The sequence below is a fragment of the Eucyclogobius newberryi genome, unplaced genomic scaffold (genome assembly GCF_026437365.1).
Source record: "Eucyclogobius newberryi isolate DKJ021-1_F unplaced genomic scaffold, fEucNew1.0.hap1 SCAF_13, whole genome shotgun sequence".
NCBI lineage: Eukaryota > Metazoa > Chordata > Actinopteri > Gobiiformes > Gobiidae > Eucyclogobius > Eucyclogobius newberryi.
Window position 1 is genome coordinate 27,808,235 of NW_027315757.1, and position 19,845 is coordinate 27,828,079.

Genomic DNA, 19,845 nt, shown 5'->3' on the forward strand with positions numbered 1-19,845 from the left:
CCTTACTGTTATGTGCTGTCTATGTAAATTAGTCTTACAAGTATTATTCTTTCGTAAAAATGAGACTTAACGTTACATAAAAGTCAATCCAAAGCAAATTGTTTTGCCTGCTGCTTTCCAACAAATCACATTTTACACATTTGTTTTGGCCAGATTAAGTTTGTCCTTATGCGCTTACCGTAGAAAATGCGGAAACGAACCAGAGGAGATGGCACACTTAGCCGCTTAGCCTTTTCGGCTTCTATTTACATTGAGACCATGTTGAGTATGGGCTTGTGTCATTTCTGTTGATGTCGAGCATGCTATGGGGATGTGGTTGAATAATGGGAAACGTTTTTGGGAGAAAGAGCCAACCCTCTCGTGTAACGGAACAGGACAAAGCCGTCTTGGTGAGCTAGCAGTAGATTAGTCCCGTTATCTTACAGCACTAGGAGGACAGCTTCACACTAATTATATTGTGCATTTATCGCCTTGCCTCAAAATGTTTCCACATTCTCGAATATAACGCAAATAACTTCCCATGTTCTGGCAGTTGCTACATAACTTGAATTTGATTATTTAAATGTCTATGACAATTGTACGTGCTTTTGCTTTTAACGTTCACACATGTGTAAAGAACATTTTTAAGTATAAAGAAAGAAAGGAAAATGATAATATATATATAGATATTTGTCAAAAATAATTGCTTTGGCCCTCGTTTACAATGTGGTTGCTAGGTAATAGCTGACATTAACACAATTACCTCTACCTGTGTCACTGCTGCCCATGGCCAACCAGAAAGGGACTCAAACTATGGATTTTAGTGAGATGTGTTGTCTCTCCTGTTGTATGGAATAAAAGCGAGTTGTTATGGTTATATTTTCAGCAATTGAAACAGCAGAGAGATAAGCTCAAGCAGTATAAAAAAAGAATCACACTGCAGTTGGAGAAGGAGCGGCATGTGGCCAAGCAGCTGCTGAAAGATGGCAAGAAGGAGTAAGTATCAAACTGGTCAAATGGAACATTTAAAGATGACAATAGTAATACTGGCTTTATTTTGTATATATTCTTTGCAGAAAAGCACTGTTGCTTCTTAAAAAGAAGCGATACCAGGATCAACTCCTAGATAAGATGGAAAACCAGATTTCTAATTTGGAGCAAATGGTAATTCACTATTATCCTTCAAAGTACACCTGTAATATTTGGCCTCTGCTTTAATTTACATTATAATGTGATGTAGGATATATCTTTCATTGCTATGTAAAACTTAAAAGCTGTCTTTAGTCAGTGTTATTTCCCAGAACATTGAATCTGTTGGTGTCAGTAGTGTGCCCTCTGCTTTTGTCTGCAGTGCAATATGTGTGTTCATTTGTGTACATTTTTTGTATTGGCTTGTTTTTATATTTTCTTTTCCCACAGGTCCAAGACATTGAGTTTATGCAAATTGAGATGAAAGTAATTGAAGGACTCAAGGTTGGCAATGAATGTCTGAAGCATATGCATGAGGTATAGTGTTTTCTCAATTCATAAAATATATTTTACCTTCTCCAATCCTTCCTGTTATGTGTTCTATAAGAAGTGTACCTGGCTGGTGCACATTGTTTGAAGATTAAAGGATTAATAGGCAAAGCCCTAACCACACTAGCTTTATGTCTGCTGCACATTTTACAACACAAAGTTTTACCATTGCCTTTAGTATTTTGTATTCATGATATGTTTCATCATGTTTGTTTTTGTCCTGTTTGTGTCAGATTATGTCACTGGAAGATGTGGAGAGAATCTTGGATGAAACGCAAGAGGCAATTGAATATCAAAGGGTAATTAATAACTTTCCATGCTCCTTTTTGGGTCAATAATTCAGCATTAAGAAATCCTTAACGTTAAAAAAAAAAACTTTTTTATTTTGTTACGTTATTATGAGTGTGTTAGATTATTACTAATATGATGGATTATGTTCATTTGCAGCAAATAGACGAAATGCTGGCTGGTTCTCTTACTCAAGAAGATGAGGAAAATATTTTGGCTGAGCTGGAAGAAATTTCTCAGGTGAGTGTCTAGAGTTATGAACTCATTTAACACTTAAACCAAAATTCAGGGGACAATTCCTGCTTTAAAAATAATACTAAGGAAAGACCAAGAAATGTATGAAGTTATTATCACTTGCTGTCCATGTTGAACAGGGAGAAGACCTAGCACTTCCAGAGGTCCCAGATGAAGCCCTTCCTGACATCCCCATATCAGCTCAAGCTGAACCAGGTACGGACTTTCACTTTCCAATTATTTCAGTCTGTGTCATTATTCATCAACATTTTCTCCTCTTCTATCTAGTAAGAAGAAAAGAAACGCCAGAGAAACAAATGTTATCTGCCTGAGCCACACGTTTTGATTGATACTTTTTGCATCCACATGGAAAAAAGTGTATAGGTTTATGTATTTCTAAGGATAGTAAAAATATTGGGAATGCATGTATTATTTATTTATTATTTTGTACTTGTTAACTCGTTACACTGTACATGAGACCAGTGCTCAGATTTTACTTGGTTTAATTTATTTAATGCTCAAACACAGCATTTTACTGTCCTGGATGTCTGTTCATTTGATAATGTATGGATTTTTAAATGTTTTTCACGTGCAATGCATTTACAAAATAAACAGATGTGTGACTTCCCTACGTCCTGATTATGTCAGTTATTTTATTGTTGTACCTCACATGATTGTCCAGAAGAGGGCGCCATTAGCACGATAATGGCATGTCTGAGTTGGAGAGATATGAGTTGAGTCAAGTATTTTCTGTGCAACAATTTATTCAGTCACTGACGTCTATACATAGTGTATTAGTCTTGTTAAGTGTTAATAATAATGAAAATAAACAAATATTACACGATTTTATGTTTTCTAATGCTGTAATACTAATTGGAATCACAAGCTTTTTTATTTTTTCAACATCTAGAGTGGAGGCAAGGCAAGTTTATTTGTACAGCACATTTCATACACAGGGCAATTCAAAGTGCTTCACACAGCAGGAAAAATGCATTAAAAATATTACAGAAACAAATACAATACAATTTAACTAAATAATAAAAAAATAAAAAAAACACCTAGCCACAAAGGAGCGTGTAGTCCTGTGCGCACTTGTGTATTTGTAATCTATTTTAAAATGAATAAACGCGAGCTAATTATTACACAAACGCTGTATTCCCGTGTGGAGAGCGCGGATTCCAGCAGAGGGAGTGTCCGTGAAGGCAGCAGCGCTCTCTGGGCTCGTGCGCGCAAAGGTGTGCTTCATTCGGAGAGCGGCTTCACACAGCGCAGCATCGGTCGGCTGCAGGTCGCGCCGCAGCGCAGTCTTCGATCAAAAACTCCCCGCATTTTGACACTTAAAAAAAAAAAAAAAAAAAACAACCCCAATTTCGCACGGATACACGTCACAGGGAAATATCGTTTATGGTCCTGGCTGAAGACTTCACGATGTCTCGCACCGACGAGGTCCACCGCATGACGGAAAATGTCTACAAGGTACAACTGCGACTAATGTATAAAGTTTTACCATAGGCCCGCTCGTTCGTTTATGTCTTGCAGAGGATGTGTCGTTGTTTGTTTATTTTTGCCTGTGTTGTGTCGCAATATGTGTGTTCTTTGGCCATAGTCTCTCGTTGTCTTTGGGGATTTCTGTCTTTCCTTCCCCTTAAAACACCTGATTTGGTTCAAACCAGCTCCTATGGCTCATGCTTTTGTACTGGAGACGTGGTGTGTTCCTGTTGTAAAAGTCTGAATGGATCAAGACTATTTATCTGATTTGGTTTCTGCTTTATAAGGACACAGTGGATTCCAGGAGGGAGAGTTGGAAGGGCAGGAGGAGGCTCTGTTGCAACAAGTAGCCTAAACATTTGCCCCACAGGGTTTGGAGCAATCAGACCTGTTCCTTTTCTCTAAGACATATCCATTAATTTGTCTGTTTTTTTATACTATACTCCAAACAATGCCCACTTTTCAAACAAATGTTGATAGTTTACCTGTTCTAAAGTAATAACTCAATGGCTCTTTCTATCTACGTGGAAAGTAAGTCATTGCCAGTGTGAGCTTGTCTTGGGTAATCTTTGTCTTGGTATGGAATCAAACTGGAACCACACCTGTTTCTGCCTGGCAAATATATCAAATGTAAATTTATTCTGTGCACAAGACAGAAAGTGTTAAGAGCCTGACAGAACCACCTGATGCTCTCATGGCAGAGCAGTTTATAAACTTCTATGGAGCTGGAATTGTGCATTGTTTGGTTACACAAATAATTGCAATTTAAAGCCCCACTATGGAAAGTTTAGCCAAAGAATTGACTTGCCTAAACACATTTACTCCATTACATATGCTTTTGTGGTTCAGAAAGAACTTGTAAAGCATGCTCTCTTGCTGTGAAAGGGCTAATTTCTCCACAAACGTGACTTGTAACTTTTCTGGTGGAGGATCTGCCTCCTGCTTGTCTCCATGGAGATGTTCTTACTTTGCCTCTAACATTCCAAAGAATGCCGAAAAATAAATCTACCCCCATAGAGAATGTTCTAAAGTTTGGTTTTGCTTTCCATGTCCATGGAGTACGTGGCGCTGCTTTAAATGGAACACACTTTAAATGGTTTTGAATCACATATTGTTTTCTGCCACCAGCACAAACAATCCATCTTCCTGAAGTCTTATTACATAAAAGTTTTGTAGTCAATACCTCAAACACTTTCATGTGATTGTGGTTACTTTTACAGGCCTTAATTGTTAATGCTCCTGGACGTGTTTTAAAATTTGCATTGTTAATAGAATCTTGTTTTTTATTAAGAAGAATCTTACAGCAACTGAAATATTAGCTTGGAAATTACAATAATATTTTCCTTATTCATCCTTTTTAAGCAGTAGAAGTTTTGACAAGTTGCACTGAAGGCCACATCAGAGCCCCTCTGTGTACCTCGAAATGACCTTGAGTTTTAAGCCAGCGGAAGATCTTATTGAAGGCCAAAGGCCGACCTGAGGCGAGGGAAGTGCACTTTCACCAGGGAATAAACTGCATTAAAAAGAGGTCAGATAATAATTTGCCATCCTCCTCCACTGAGCGGCTGACGCGACTGTGGTTGTTATGCTGGGACTGATGGGAAAGCTCATTTGTAATGTATTGTCTCATACAGTGTATTAAAGTCGTGTGGAAAAGTCAAACGTTTACCCCATAAAGCAAAGAGGCCAAGACTCTTCTATATCGATATAATAACATCCAGACCTGGAGTCATTTGAAAATAATCTTCTCACATGTAAATTCAACATACCGTATACAACTCTATTACTTTATCTGAGAATTCCCTAAATGTGTGTTAATGCTAGGTTTCTGATCATAACTTGTCGATCAAGTTTAATTGCGATGGGAAGCGGGTAACGGTGGGCGATATTGAAAACCATTCATACCTTGATAGTTTTTGCAATTGTTTCAACGACAATATTAAGACAATGTTATTACAATGTTTTATTGTATTGCATACAATAAAACATAAGACTGTGAAATTAAGTATTTAAAGCCTCTCTAAAGACGAAACACTCAATATTCAAATGTTGCATATCTCCAAAACAAAGTAAAATTATTATTGACGCTGTGTTTGAATCTGAAAGCCGCCAATACCAAACGGATGATCATATCCTCTAATTTAACAAAAAGTTTCTTGTTTCTGAGAGACAGAATGTTCCAGGGGCCCCAGTTGTGTTTTGTAGCTGAACATCACAAACTTGTCTCTGGGTTGAGCGTCCTGTCACCGCTGTCACACCGGGACCACTGGGGACCACTGGGGGGCCACTGGGGACCTGCTCCTGTGACGAAGACTCTGGAGTCACTTCTGTTCTGCTACACCTTTTACTGCAGATAACTTTTCTACTCTTAAATTCTTCTAAAGTCTGTGGCATTACAGCAATACTGGTACATGCTTTTCATTATAATATATGATAAAATGACTGCTTGAGCATTATTTTATGAGATAACTCTTCCTATTATATTTAAGAGGAATTCTTATCACAAACTATTTTTAATGGGAATTAAAAAAAAATAAGCATTTCACTGTTTGATCAACAATCTCATCAACGTGAATAATCATGAAATCGTGGTGTTTTTTCTCTCACAACAATAGTAAAACTAAAATTTGACATGGTGACATCCCTAGTGCGGATGGAACGACTGCAATGCCAAAGCTTTGTCTGAAAGTATGTCATTCATTCAGCTCGATCTAACTTGTGGATATCCGCTGTGTGGTTTCATATGGATCTGTTGCCCAGGGGCCCCCCGTCTCATTTGCATCAGCGCTTGATGACAGTAATTGTGTGTGTGTGTTTGTTTGTTTGTTTCGTATGCACGCGGATGTCTGTCGAGGAAAGTGGATTGTAAAAACATAAGGTTATTGCCGGTGCCGAGTCATTGCAGGCTTCAGTTGGGCAGAACCTGAGTAATGGCATGGGAGAACGGGGCAGTAACTCCTCCGCTCTGACTCATAACACTCTTTGTACTGTGTGTATTTAACTGGGCTGGGACCTAATCTCGGTGGGAGCCAGATCCCAGGTATATGATCTGGATGCTGGCTCTGTTTCTTTGATAAAGCTGTTGTTCATAATATGAGACAGTAATTGGCTTGTTGGGATTTGTTGATCATCGTGATTATTCAGGTATTCGGGTCTAATTATGCATTTTGCTGAATTGTGATGTTTTGTATCATCCCTGTTGACCTGTGACTTTATTGTACACTGCGACAATATCATTTGCAACGTTCTGACTTAAAGCAGACTTATTTTTTACACATTGAAAACTCTCACTCCCACAAACCCTTTAGCACATTGTTTATATTCATATTCTTACATTTTTGGGTGCTTAGACTATATTCTTTGGTGAAAATACCTGCTCTCCACACCGCGAAACTGGAAGTACGTTTTAGAATCCGTGCAACTGTTCCCTAGCTTTCACAATTCCTTTGGTACTTTTTTAATATTCAAATGTATTCATTTTCGGGTGTATGCGCCGCTTTAAAACAGCTTGTTTCAGACGGCTGAGTGACTCCGGAGTGAACCACCAAAGCTAATCACAGTGTTTCTTTGGGCTCTTGCTTCCGGGTTGACGAGACATAAGATACTTTATTATTAGATGCAGACAGTGTACAGTGGGCTTATTTTTGTCCCAAAGTGCTGCTCTTACAAGACACTCTTTGGTGGAAAACACAACATTTACCGGTACTCATTTACACAAAAAATAAAGAACAAAAGAAGATGTCAGGTTCAGGCTTTAAGATTAGATTTTCTGTCAGATGGCAGGCTATGTACTTTATCATAATAGGTTTATTGTGCCGAGTGATGTATTTCCGTATATGAGTAATTCTCCTTTGTGTCTGTGGTTTGGAGCACTTTATGCTTTGGTTACAGAGAGTCAGCCTCATTCTTAATCAGAGGGGAGTCGACCATATCGTCCCAGCATGATCCTGTGTTACTCCCTCTGCGTCACCAACACACGAGTGATTCTTCCAGCGATGGGCCGAGCCTCATCCACATCCACTGCTCCCCTAACTGGGCCTAACTGGGGGTTATATCACTATAGGCGCCTCAGGTCAAGCCTCTTAACTTGCAGTGCAGAGGAGGAGGTCTAAGAGGCGACCTGGCTTAGGCAAGAGCACACTCAGGTGAACAAACAGATTAATCAGACTAAAGAAGAATGGACTCGAGCAGTTACACAACATCTACTGTAGCCATCCTGTTTTTCAAACGTTACAGTCGATTTGTATCAACCCGGATAGTGCACCAAGAGCACCATTGTCCCCTTTGAACTTTAGTTTTTAGATTTCTTTATTTTGTTTCTTTGTTTAATCCATTCAAATACAACCTCTCAACACCTAATCCAGCTCCAATGCGAGACGTAAGCAGGAGTAAAGTGGGTCAGAACCAGGATTACACCAACCAGAGCTGAGTAGTGGTTTAAACCCAAACCGAGACGTGAATCCAACGACAAACTTCCTGAACCCGTGTGTTGATGTCTGCACACTGCACTGTATTGTAGTCTGGCTGTTGGCACATCTCGTCTGCCGCTCTGTGCTACTTAGGCCGGGCTAAATGTGTCGTACGGTGCATGTTTCAAACACACCCTGCCAGGTAAAGAGAGGCGAGAAGGGCGTGCCTCGTCTCTCTCAGCCCTCAGGACAACACACATTTTCCCATGCAACACCACTCCCTGATAGTCAACAGTTCTGGAAAACACAAGATGCCATTTTATCCACGCTAATAGATGTTTTGATCAGAACAAAATGGTTGTTTAGGTTACCGAGTTCAGCTCCGAGACGCTGTCTGGTGTGAAATGTTTGGGTCTGCCGTCATTATATTCGAATATTTCTATGTAACTGTTGTAATATTGCATTAAAAAAAACATTGCATTCATTAATAAATTTGTAATTTTAGTTGGTTGTTTGCGGTAGTAAGTCCTCTGCAGACGACTGTGTTCATGGGTTTCAACTTCCTTTTGTATTCAACATTTTGAGGACGGTTCTCTCATTAGAAATATATTATGTCATGTTTGAAATTGTTAATCACTATGGCAACAGTAATTTCTCAGAATGAAATAGGTTTGCCAGAGAAATGTACCGTGAACTAAAGCTAATATTGAAATGAGATACTTATTTGATGTAGTACTGATACTTTTTCTTTTCCTGAATAATTGTATCTTGATATTAGAATTGCTATAAGATCACTTGGTAATATTAAATATATATATATATATATATATATATATATATATATATATATATATATATATATATATATATATATATATATATATATATATATATATATATATATATATATATATATATATATATTAGAATTGCTATAAGATCACTTGGTAATATTAAATTATATTACCAAGTGATCTTATAGCAATTCTAATAATATATATATATATAATTAGAATTGCTATAAGATCACTTGGTAATATTAAATTATATTACCAAGTGATCTTATAGCAATTCTAATAATATATATATATATATATTTGTCATTGCGATATCGGAATTAAATATTGAACCTTTCTCTTAGTGTTGAAATAAAGTTTAATATTACACTATTCTGAAACGACTATTCTTGGATTAGTTTGCATTTCGACAACGACCGTCAGATATCAAGTCGCTCTCGTCATTTGGTCTGAAAAATATTTAATTTAAGGTTTGTTTTCTCGTGTAATGTGACGACATCGGCTGGACCGCAGTGAATGATCGCACGGCGACGACGATAGAAGGAGGACTCCAATTTCTCGTGTGGGAGAGCTGAACAGGTGGTCTCTTAGCAACAATGTGCCATTATTTTTATGTGTTTCTATCATATGATTGTGCGAAAAGACTCGTCGCCAGTGAGGACAAGTGAGCAGGAGGATACACAATTATGTCGGGGGGGTTACACCGTGTTTGTGCACCCTTTACACGTGTTTGTCTCCAGGATTACAGACAGTCAAATTGACAGATTGCTGTACAAAAAAGCTCATAAAAGGTCTTTCTTTGGGGAAGTGAATTAAGAAGTCTAGCTGAGTTTATAACGCTACCATCCGTCATTGTATTTAGCTGTTTTCGGTGGAGTGATATCGCATCAGGTGCCACTAGGCTCATAACAGCGTAACTCAATGGAGTTCTGAAATGACTTCAGCTGCCGAACATCTGCCTCCAGAATATACTGTTTCAACAAGTTTAGTCCTGCGTTTGCCCGGGGCGTGCTGAGGATTGCATTATTCTCTGCTGGAGATATTATAGCGTTCAAAGCCCGTGGAAGAGCAGTTGTTCCACAGCTTTGACTGTAGCAGAGTGAAGGACTATTGGTCCACACGCCCACCTTCTCAGAGCTTACGGGGGCGGATGCTTTAGAGGCGCTCGCTTTTCTTTTACTCATCACTGATTTTGGATTGAGGATTTGAGGAGGGAGACTAAAGATGGTGGAATTCAAGGCTGCGCTGCTGTAATGACTGCTGACAATGTACATATGATCTGTTTTAGGAGGGATAAAACCAGTACGGCTAACTAACAATAACTAACAATGATTTTTCTATTTGATCTATCTATTTTGATAGTCCGGCAATAATTATTTTGATTAATTTACTTGTTGAAAAGACTGGAATATATTTTTTTAAACAAATTTGTCCCATATAAAGCTATATAAATGATTCTTGGGGACAACTTGATCAAGTACACCTACAGACAAAAACGGTTTTTCATCAGAAACAGGAAATATAAATGTTTCCTGTGTCATTTTGATGTCATTCTTGTTTTGTTTGAGCCACAAAACATCTTTTCCTAACACATGACATGTTTTGGAGTCTGTATAGTCCAGATTATTTATCTCGAAATTAGTGTCCATATATCTAAATAATCATAAGTTAACTTGTTTCAGCCCTAAAACTGTATTACACTTTCATTTTGGCAACTATGCATGACTGGTACATATTCAAAAGTGATAATAACTGTATGAATAGCCTATTCCATTGTGCATCATATTTTGCATGCAAAACACATTACTAACATGGCAACGCATGTCTATGATCCATAATAAGCCTCAAATATACATTGATATAAGTGCTCTTGAATTCATACCACGTCCTGAGCGTCTGACATATTTATATATTATACATACAATATTCTCGCCTTTGACCCTTGACATTAATCTCATTTCCTTTCTTTACACAATATTCCAATGAGTCTGGCTGCACAGTTCTCCAGAATATCACGTCCTGAAGCCTGGAGAAGGAGAAGAACAGGCTAAAACGTCTTGCACATCCTTGTTCAAAAGGTCCCTAATTACTGAGGAGGGTGAAGCTGTAATTACACAGAGTGGAAAGGCACACAGACACAAATGTTCTGTTGCAGTGCAGTCGGACAATAGCCTTACATTACGGGCCAGTTAACATGCCTGTGGCCAATGGCACTGTTTGTCTTTGTGGCAAAATGCAGCTATAACTTCAGACACATCGGTCGACTCCCATCGGGCAGCGACCAGCAGCACTGGACCCTCACACACTACAGGCATTTAGGCAGTGCACGCTTCATTTCAAACCATCCCCCAATGCTTATAAAATACACTATTCCACATGTTTACTTGTTATGTAATGTATAGTTGTGTACAAAAAGGCTTGGCTCAACATTCATATAATGCACACTTTGTAAACTATATCGTAGCATTTGATGCCACAAGCTAATTGGTCCTCATCTATTTTCAGTTAAGACATTTGCATTAGCCACTCAAAAATGATAAATAATTAGGATAATTGGGATGGTTTTACCAATTTGCAACTTGTTCAACTGTGTTTTGTCAGTTACTGTTTGGAACAGCGAGTGATGTGTGGTAATTGGCTTTCAAATTTATTACATTAGCTTTAGGCTTACGGATTGTGATTTATCAATCCGATGGGAGTGCTTTAAGCTGTGGAAATCGCAGTATCAGCAGGTTGTGTTCACGTTCTACAATGTAATAACTTTGTCATGAAATATCTCAAATGTTCCCCGAGAGAGAAAAGAGAAAATATGCATTTAGCTGCTCATGATCTGTATTAAATATTATTGGCTGATGGGCTGTTGTGATGTCACGTGAACGTAACCTATAGCACTTCATTTCTGTTTTATTTTGTTCCTTTTAAAAAATATTAAATGTTTTTATTGCCTATTATTAATAATCAGTTGATCAGTGGAAGTTTGTTTATTTTAACTAACCAGCCTTTTGCTGGTGTAAAATCTGGAACCACGAAAAGTCCTGGGGTTGGGTTGCTGTGGAAACCAGAGGCTGCCGAGTTAGTTGTGTGGTGTTTGATTGGGGCTGGTCAAACGAGCCACAGACGGCAACAGACCAAACAAACACAGTAAATAGTTGGTGAGAAGGAGACGTGTGGTGCAGCTCCAGTTGTGTTCAAAGTGTGTGAAACGGGTCCTCTCTGAAGCACCTGCCACCCCCAAATGTGCAAATCTAGTCTGTATAAGGGACATCAGCAGTCATCATCACTCCGGGTTTAGTGCAGTCAGTGGTGTGAGAAAAGGGCGCTCGCTGCATGTGCTGTTTTTGAGACATGAAGACTGAGAGCTCTATTTATGTGCCCTTGTTTTCAACTCTTTCAACGTGAGGGCAGTGGTCCTCAGCCTTCTGAGTCTCAGCCCCTGTATAACCACTGATGGTCTGACTCTAAATGTGGCGCCTGGTTCACTGCCTGTTACTACTGAAAAAGACGGGTTTCAGTCCTTTTTTAACTGTCAATAAATGTCAATGTTATTTTCTCAAATTAAAATACTATATGTGCTTCGAACATTGGTTTCAGATATTTGTTTACAGTTTTACATGTTTCACTTCCTTTTTCATGTTCAGTCTCTACATGTGTGACGGTTAAACAGTGTCCGTCTTTGTTCATAGACGACATGGCAGTGTTAATTAAAACCTTCAACAGAGAATGACTGTACCGGTAAATGAATAATTCCGTTTTCACCCAGCGATAGCATTTCTGGTCTTTTGTAGTCGGACTACTTCTGGTTGAAAGTTATTGAATGACTATTTCTGGACAGTGGTTTGCTGATTTGTCCGTTGCAATCTTTTAATCATCTTCTTTTTCAGTCATTTATTTGCCTGTATGCTTTGGACCATTGTCTTGCTGCTCCCGTTACGGACTGAGACTTGGTAAAGCTCTCCTAAAATAAGAAAGTTTGATTTTCTTCTCCAACAACGCTTCAAAGTCGGCTCAAATGATAGCTTCCTCGACGTGTCCTCACCTCAGGATCCACTTTGACTTTCATCAAAACAAGCTCGACCGACATACGCAGTGGGACTTTGCTCTGTTGACGGTCATGTCACGCTTCCCCTGCATCTGAACTTTTCTGTGTAACTACTACATTCTTGTCCAGTGTGAGTCCATCCATGACGGTGCCAGAGAGAATTCATCTACCTGACAGAACTGGAAGTCAAAGACAATCCCTGCCCCATTTTGGCGCAAACCTTCTCCAAATTGCATTCACATTTCTCTCGTTATATCTAATTTGATTTATGTGGAATGCGACTTTTTTCTGTCTTTCTAAAATGAAACTGGGCTTGCATTGATTCGCTTGTCACTGCAGTAATCAAGAGTGCCAGTTGGCCGAGAGTACATTATGAGTATGAAGGATTTTTATTTATTTTATTTTTTGTCAACCCTACACAAGAGAACGCAATACTAAAACTTGCTTTGATATTGAACATTAATCACATATAAATACACACTACTATGGTAATGTTGAAGAAACGATTATTTTGTGTTGAAAGTTATATTCAGCCGTCTTATAACTTGTTATTGTGGTTCTGACATTGGTTTTGATTATAAGTCGTGACAGTTTTATCGTAATCGTTTCTCGCGTTGCCATTTTCCTTTTGTAAGATCGGATGTTACTACTGATGCTGCTGGCTGAGCTGCTGGAGATAGAGAAACTAACAAATGTATTAGAATATTTGAATCCCGTGCCGAGCTCAAGTGAAGTACAAGAGCAGCCTCTTAACGCAAAACCATTCTGTTAGGAAAGCGAAGTACCCTGTAATGTTGTTTCGAATGCGACTGCTGCAGCTGTTCTTCATATTTTTAACACCCAGACTATTCAGTGCTGCTGAAACTGCAGTATGTTTCTGTGGTAGCACACAGTTCCCTAGATTGTTATTTATTAGAAGTAATAGTACACAATTTCGACTGTAAAGGTGCACCATATAACTTTCCTGGTGAAGTAATTATGGTATAGTGAAATAAGTGAGCTTCGCCTTAATCCTTCTCCTCCCAGGTAAACACAAAGTCAAAGCATCAGGAAGAAAAGGCATGTTCTTCTGTGATATAAAGCGCCGTATGCAGGGAAACAAAAGGAAAACTAGAGTTGGGAAATGTAGAATAAAACATAGATAATATTGTGAATGTTGTTTTGAATAAATGCACAATTTGAATATCAAGTGAATCGTTTTGCGTGAAGAAATGCTACAAAAAGAGCGGATTAGAAATTGAAATAAGTTTTGTTTTAAACTTTCAAATATGGTTGTAAGGTGATATTTCTTTACTTTTGTGATTTAATTGGACAGATATTTCACATTTGTCTGATAATTAAACCTTTCTGTTGGATTTACATTTACTGGTAAGTAGACAATATTAAATCAACAACCTGCAACATTTTTCTCTTTATATCAGAATTATCATGTCTGCTCTGATTTCAGCCACAGTTTCAGACGTTTGTTAAAGATGTTTGACTCAGTTTACAATTTTAGGTCTGTGAGAAGAAAGTATTGCAAAGGACAAAAAAAACAATACCCAGCCCTTTTCTTACTGTGCGTGACAAGTTGCCCGCTCTACAGTCATCTCAAATTGTTCACCATTAGTTTCAGTATTTTAGGTCCAGTCTGTTCGGGTAAATCTACATCCTTCTCTCATGCTTGACTGATACTTCTCGCTGATGTAACCTTGGGCCATCTTGGGTCAGGGCTGGTTCATATGTAGGAACTGACGTTAACAGATGAAGGCTCCTCTGCTTACTTTTGTCTGTGATTTACCCTCGATTCTGTTTAGTGGATGCTCCTCTGAAAATGTGATTTTGTAGTATTATTTTTTTATGTTATTCATAATATAAAAAGGTGTATAGTGCTTGCATGCTAATGGCCCTAAGTCCTTTCTCCCGCTTCCATCCATTATTTAGCAAGAAAAATAATTCAATTCCTCCTTACAATAGTTTTCTTATCGCTCCATATTTGGCCATTCTTCTCCTCACTGTACCTCAGCTCAAATGGATGTCACACAGACTGGATTCATCATAGACGGCGCTCATCGCTCATCTTTGCTCTGGTTATAATTCTCGCTCCGAGTGCTGATAATGAATACAGTGCATCCGGAATGTATTCAAAGTGTTTAACTTTTTCCACATTTCCACAATGATAAAATGCATTATTTGTCTCAAAATTCTACAAACAATACCCCATAATTACGACTTGTATGAAGGTTGTTAGAAATCTTTGCAAATGTATTTTTAAAAAAACGTAAAACATAAGTACTCAGAGCCTTTGTCATGACATTGTAAAAGAATATTCAATCGTAGTCATCTGGGCCAGATGAGTCCAGATGATGTATAACTGAATATAACTGAATCTTTTTCTACAATGGAACACTCCTGGACGAATGAGGCTTTACACCGACATGTTTGCCATCACAGTCGACATTGAGCTCGGGTGCATTGTTTTTCCACATCATCCTTGAGATGCTTCTACAACTTGATTGGAGTTTAAATTTTGGTAAATTCTGTGTGTGTGTGTGTGTGTGTGTGTGTGTGTGTGTGTGTGTGTGTGTCCGTGTGTGTGTGTGTCCGTGTGTGTGTGTGTCCGTGTGTGTGTGTGTGTCCGTGTGTGTGTGTGTGTCCGTGTGTGTGTGTGTGTCCGTGTGTGTGTGTGTCCGTGTGTGTGTGTCCTCAATATTGACGTTTTTGTGGCGTTCTCTGTCCCATTTTCCTATTAGCCACCTCAATTAGGCTAACAATGTAGTACAAGAGAACTGGGATGTCAAATTTAGCCACGGACGAGATTAAGAATACCTCAATCCCTCTCTCTTTTTCTCTCTCTCTCTGGCCTTTTTTTTTTTAATACATTTGTATATTTATTTGGGAAATTATACTAATTGGCAGTAGCTTGGCATGTTGTTGGTAGCATGTCAGTTACCTTTGGCCTCCTCAGTACAAGTGTGCGCAGTAATGATGCAGCTTTGTTATGCAATCCACCTCCTACTAGTTTAAACACCAATATTTCATAAAAAGCCTCGTATTAATGTAGGTGTGAATGCCGTGAACAGGGCAACCGGAGCACCACCAATCGAATTCATATCAGGCGAGAGTGTGTTTTGCAAGTAAACACACCCCTCATGAACCCCTTGGGGAGGTTTTCATCTTTTATCCTTTCATGCGCAGGCAGAGGCAGCAGGAAAGCCGTTTTATACATGTGCACACTGGAGAGAAAGGGATCTCCCCCAATTATGTTGTTATTTCTTCTCCATGTTCTACTCGCACAAATGCCAAATAAAACAAACATAGCTATTTTGCAATATTAATACAGTTCTTTCAACCCAAAACAAAATATGTTTGAATCATTTTCTAATGCTTATCTCTGCAAAGGCAAAAATGGATCTCTGCAAAGACAAAAACTGATCTCTTCAAAGGCATGTCGTAATGCTGAGTGATACGGACAAACGTGTCTGGATATATGATACATGGAGGAGCCAGAAAGATGATGAAACGAGGCAGAACAACGGCACAGCTCTACTGTTAACGCAATATTAGATTATGCCAATATTTATGCTTGACGGCGGAATTTATATCTTTCACAAAATGGTTATCAAAAGCATATATTCCAGGGGTTAGGGATGGTATAGCAGCCAATATTTAGAACTGATATTTCTGCACTGCTCCAGACTGTTGGTGCTCATGTGTCATACTCTGTGCATCAGATTTAACTTTTTGAACAGCATAATGAGTGAAAATAGGAATAGGAGGCCAATTAGGCTAAAAATAATTATCATGTTGAGTCATTTCCCGGCACTAGATTTGGCCCTGAAGTGGCTTAATATTAAGTGTTCTGCTGCAGTATTGATGGTTTGTGCTGCTGCAGTGTTAAGCCTGTCTCGTCCCATGGTTCTTGCTGACTGGGGAAAGGCTAATTGGAGGAAGCCCTGGAGGAGGTATGGAGAGAAGGGAAGGAGACGAGCAGAGGAGGAAAGGAAACGGAACAGTGGGGCAGAAGCAGATGTCATAATGCCATCAGGATTTCACGGCTGCTACTGCGACAACACAAAACCACAAGTCTCTATCATTTATTGTATATTCATTGCCATATTTAACATTTAATATGCCGTGGGAGTGCTTTGTTTTCCCCATGAATTGCACTGCTCTTGTTCCATCGTTCAAACAAAGTGTGTTGTAGCGGTCAGTAGCAGTGAGCAAACTGTGCCTCGAGATCACTAGCCAGGAGTTCGGGTATTAGGTTTTATACACAACTCGGGTTTTCTATTTGCACACAGCATACATTTTTGTCCACATTATGTCATCTAATTTGTATACTTTTTTTTATTTTGTTGGACCATTAAACATCTTGTTCTGGTTCATCTTGTTGTAAGACACTGCATATTTTACACCACAGGTCATATTTATAAAACTATAAATGGCTAATAGTTGTAATAATAATACCATGCTAGAGCAGTGTTTCCTAATGGGTGTGGAATGATTTCAGATTTAAAAGAAAGGTGGCATTGAATAGTATTTGATATAGTGTTCCAGTATGTATGTGTGTGTGTGTGTGTGTATATATATGTCAAACTAGAATATCAGAATATCATTCCTGTGTGTCATGCGCACTTTAATAGACATAAAATAATAAATAAGTGTTGCAAGATATGTTATTTTTTTGCATAAAGACAAAATGTGCCTACAATTTTTTCATCCTTGTACTTTTCCCTCAGATGTTTTCAGTACAAGTGTGGGTGTTTTCTGTATGAGAGGGAGAATGTGTGAATGGAGCGAGGTGCAAGTCTGTGCCCTTGACCTGCGCTTGCTGTTGATAAGTTTAAAAAAAAAATCTCTGCCACTGCCAACACTCACCACAGACCTCTTGTGTTTCCTTACAGACCATCATGGAGCAGTTCAACCCATGTTTGCGGAACTTTGTCGCCATGGGGAAGAACTACGAGAAGGCCCTCGCCAGTGAGTACTTTGACTTATTTTCAATGGGTTTGATTGAGAAGCAGCAAGGTTAGATTGATATTATGATGTGTACTTATTTAACTGTATTGTTGTAACGTTTGAGCTGTAGCGGGTCAAATCATTAACATTTCAGGCACTTTATAGATACTAACTAACTGTTTTGTTGTGGTTTTTATTCATTGTTTTATTTACAACGTGATTAATAATTAAAATAAAAGTATACTGTGAACATCCTTTAGGGTTGATGTGGCAATAATCAACATAACAACCAGGCCGAATTGTTACTTTTGCTGTAGTACTTCTATAATAAAGTATGAGGAGAAAATGTGTGACTAATCCAAATATATATGGACCATGCATCCAAATACTACTTGCGGTTGTGTTTTTGTTGCATTTTGTAGTATTTTCAAAGACTTGCACAAGAAGAGACGCCTGCTGACAAAATCATGAGCCATAACAAAAACCCTCTCTGGAAAATGCCATTTGCTCTGGCTCTGCTGTGCTCACTTGAAAACAACAGGCATAAACTTTCCCTCTGGATGGCCCTCCACGGTTGAACTAATCCGGCTTTTAGTGAGCACCCCCTTTGTCGCCGCAACTCTGCTTCCCCCCCGACACAAACAATAAGTAATCCAATGACCGGTGTAGTGCGAGACAGACCGGTCAGGCCTCTCAAGCCAATCTAAACCCACCTCGCCGGATTGTCTCGAAAGAAGGGCGTAAGAAGCTCTCGTCAAGGATCCATATGGTGTAATTAGTGAAACGGCACAGGCGCTTTTCATGGCCATTTTTCATGTCATGTTGCAACGTTGTGAAGGCCCTTATGAGTGAGATGGAGGGTAGAGGGAAATGTATATCTATAAAATAGGATCTGAGTCAAAATGCAAATTAATTGCGCTTTATATCTCTGCAATTACCAATTCACAGTTCACAACAGCTAATTGTGTGTACTAATTAGCTAAGGTGTGACAGTGTGGTCTGCAGTATACTGAGGAACTGTTCACTGTTAAAACAAAATGTTCTTATTATTCACTCTCATTCGTTTGCAGACAAGGGAAAAGTAGGGTTAGGATGTTCAATGTTCAAGTTCATGGTTTGAAAAAATTACCAGTTCCAAGAAATGTCAGAGGTTTGACAGTAGAAAATGAAAGCTTAATTGATGAATCCTTACAGCTTGACACAAAAATCCGTAAAATCTGCAAGCGGGGTGTCTCTATATCTCCATGAAAGTGTGTTATCACTACCCCCGACACCGTGTATGGGTGAGATTGGCTATAGGAAATAATGGATCTCCTAATTAAGAGATAGCCTCCCCAAAGCGCAGAGTGCCGGCTCAGTGGCTCGGCAGTCTACAATCTGTGGCCCCTCCCCTACAGATTGTGTGTCTGCCTCGCAATGAGAGATCTGATAATCCTCGCCGTCTGTCTCCGAGAGAACCCCCTCACCACCACATTTCATTACACACTGCAGTGAAGGAGCTGAGGTCTCATCTGATCTGCTTAGCTCACTCTCAGTTGTCAGTGCCAGAGCCGCACAGTGTGAACATCCACGACAAGAAGAGGTTGGAGATCATTTGTTTGAGATGGAGCCTAGAGGTGGGCGTTGTCCTCCCAGATACTAGCAAAATAAGTCCACTAGATACTATCAAAATCATACGTTTGAAGGTATCATGGCAACTGCCTGCTTTATTTGCATGACATCAGAAAGGAGAGGGCGTAGAGCGAGTTAGCAGGAGATTTGTGAAGATGCTGAAGTTTTTGATGTTTTCGTGTTCCTTTTGATCCTAATCATCCTGTCATAATAACTTTGAGAGCTTTTACCAGCACCACATCCCCTTTTAGTCGATTCATTGATAAACAAGGCATGTTTTTAGTCAATCAGGAAGTTCTTTTACAGTCGACTACAGCCCTAGTTGAGAGTATACCCACAATTGTTGAGTAAATTGTCTATAATAATAATAAATGAGGGAAAACTTGCACTGGGTAACTTTTCTGGTTGGGGTCTGCCATGGAGATGTTAATGCTTTGCCTGGGATGATTCACAGTTTGGCATTTAATTCATCTATCTCCATGGAGACAAGCAGATGAGGCCACCAGGCCAAGTTATAGGTCAGATCTGTTTATTATTAAGT

At 39.0% G+C, this 19,845-nt stretch overlaps 2 protein-coding genes across 4 annotated transcripts in view; both read left to right on the plus strand.

Annotated features, from left to right (window-relative positions):
• Nucleotides 1–168: 168 nt before the first annotated feature.
• LOC140357673 (charged multivesicular body protein 6-like) lies at nt 169–2,587 on the plus strand. Its single transcript, XM_072442184.1, has 8 exons — nt 169–389; nt 866–975; nt 1,056–1,143; nt 1,399–1,485; nt 1,731–1,796; nt 1,945–2,025; nt 2,160–2,235; nt 2,308–2,587. The coding sequence occupies exons 1-8, from the start codon at nt 324–326 to the stop codon at nt 2,349–2,351; spliced, it is 618 nt and encodes a 205-aa protein (XP_072298285.1). The 5' UTR covers nt 169–323; the 3' UTR covers nt 2,352–2,587.
• Nucleotides 2,588–3,317: 730 nt separating this feature from the next.
• Nucleotides 3,318–19,845, plus strand: part of LOC140358415 (BAR/IMD domain-containing adapter protein 2-like) — a 59,149-nt gene continuing 42,621 nt past the window's right edge. The window contains exons 1-2 of one of the 3 annotated variants that reach the window (XM_072443254.1): nt 3,318–3,495; nt 17,639–17,714. In XM_072443254.1, coding sequence (XP_072299355.1) covers nt 3,424–3,495; nt 17,639–17,714 — 148 coding nt within the window. In that variant the 5' untranslated portion in view covers nt 3,318–3,423. The remainder of the gene's footprint in view (nt 3,496–17,638; nt 17,715–19,845) is intronic. The other 2 variants (XM_072443252.1, XM_072443253.1) reach the window with 2 other exon arrangements.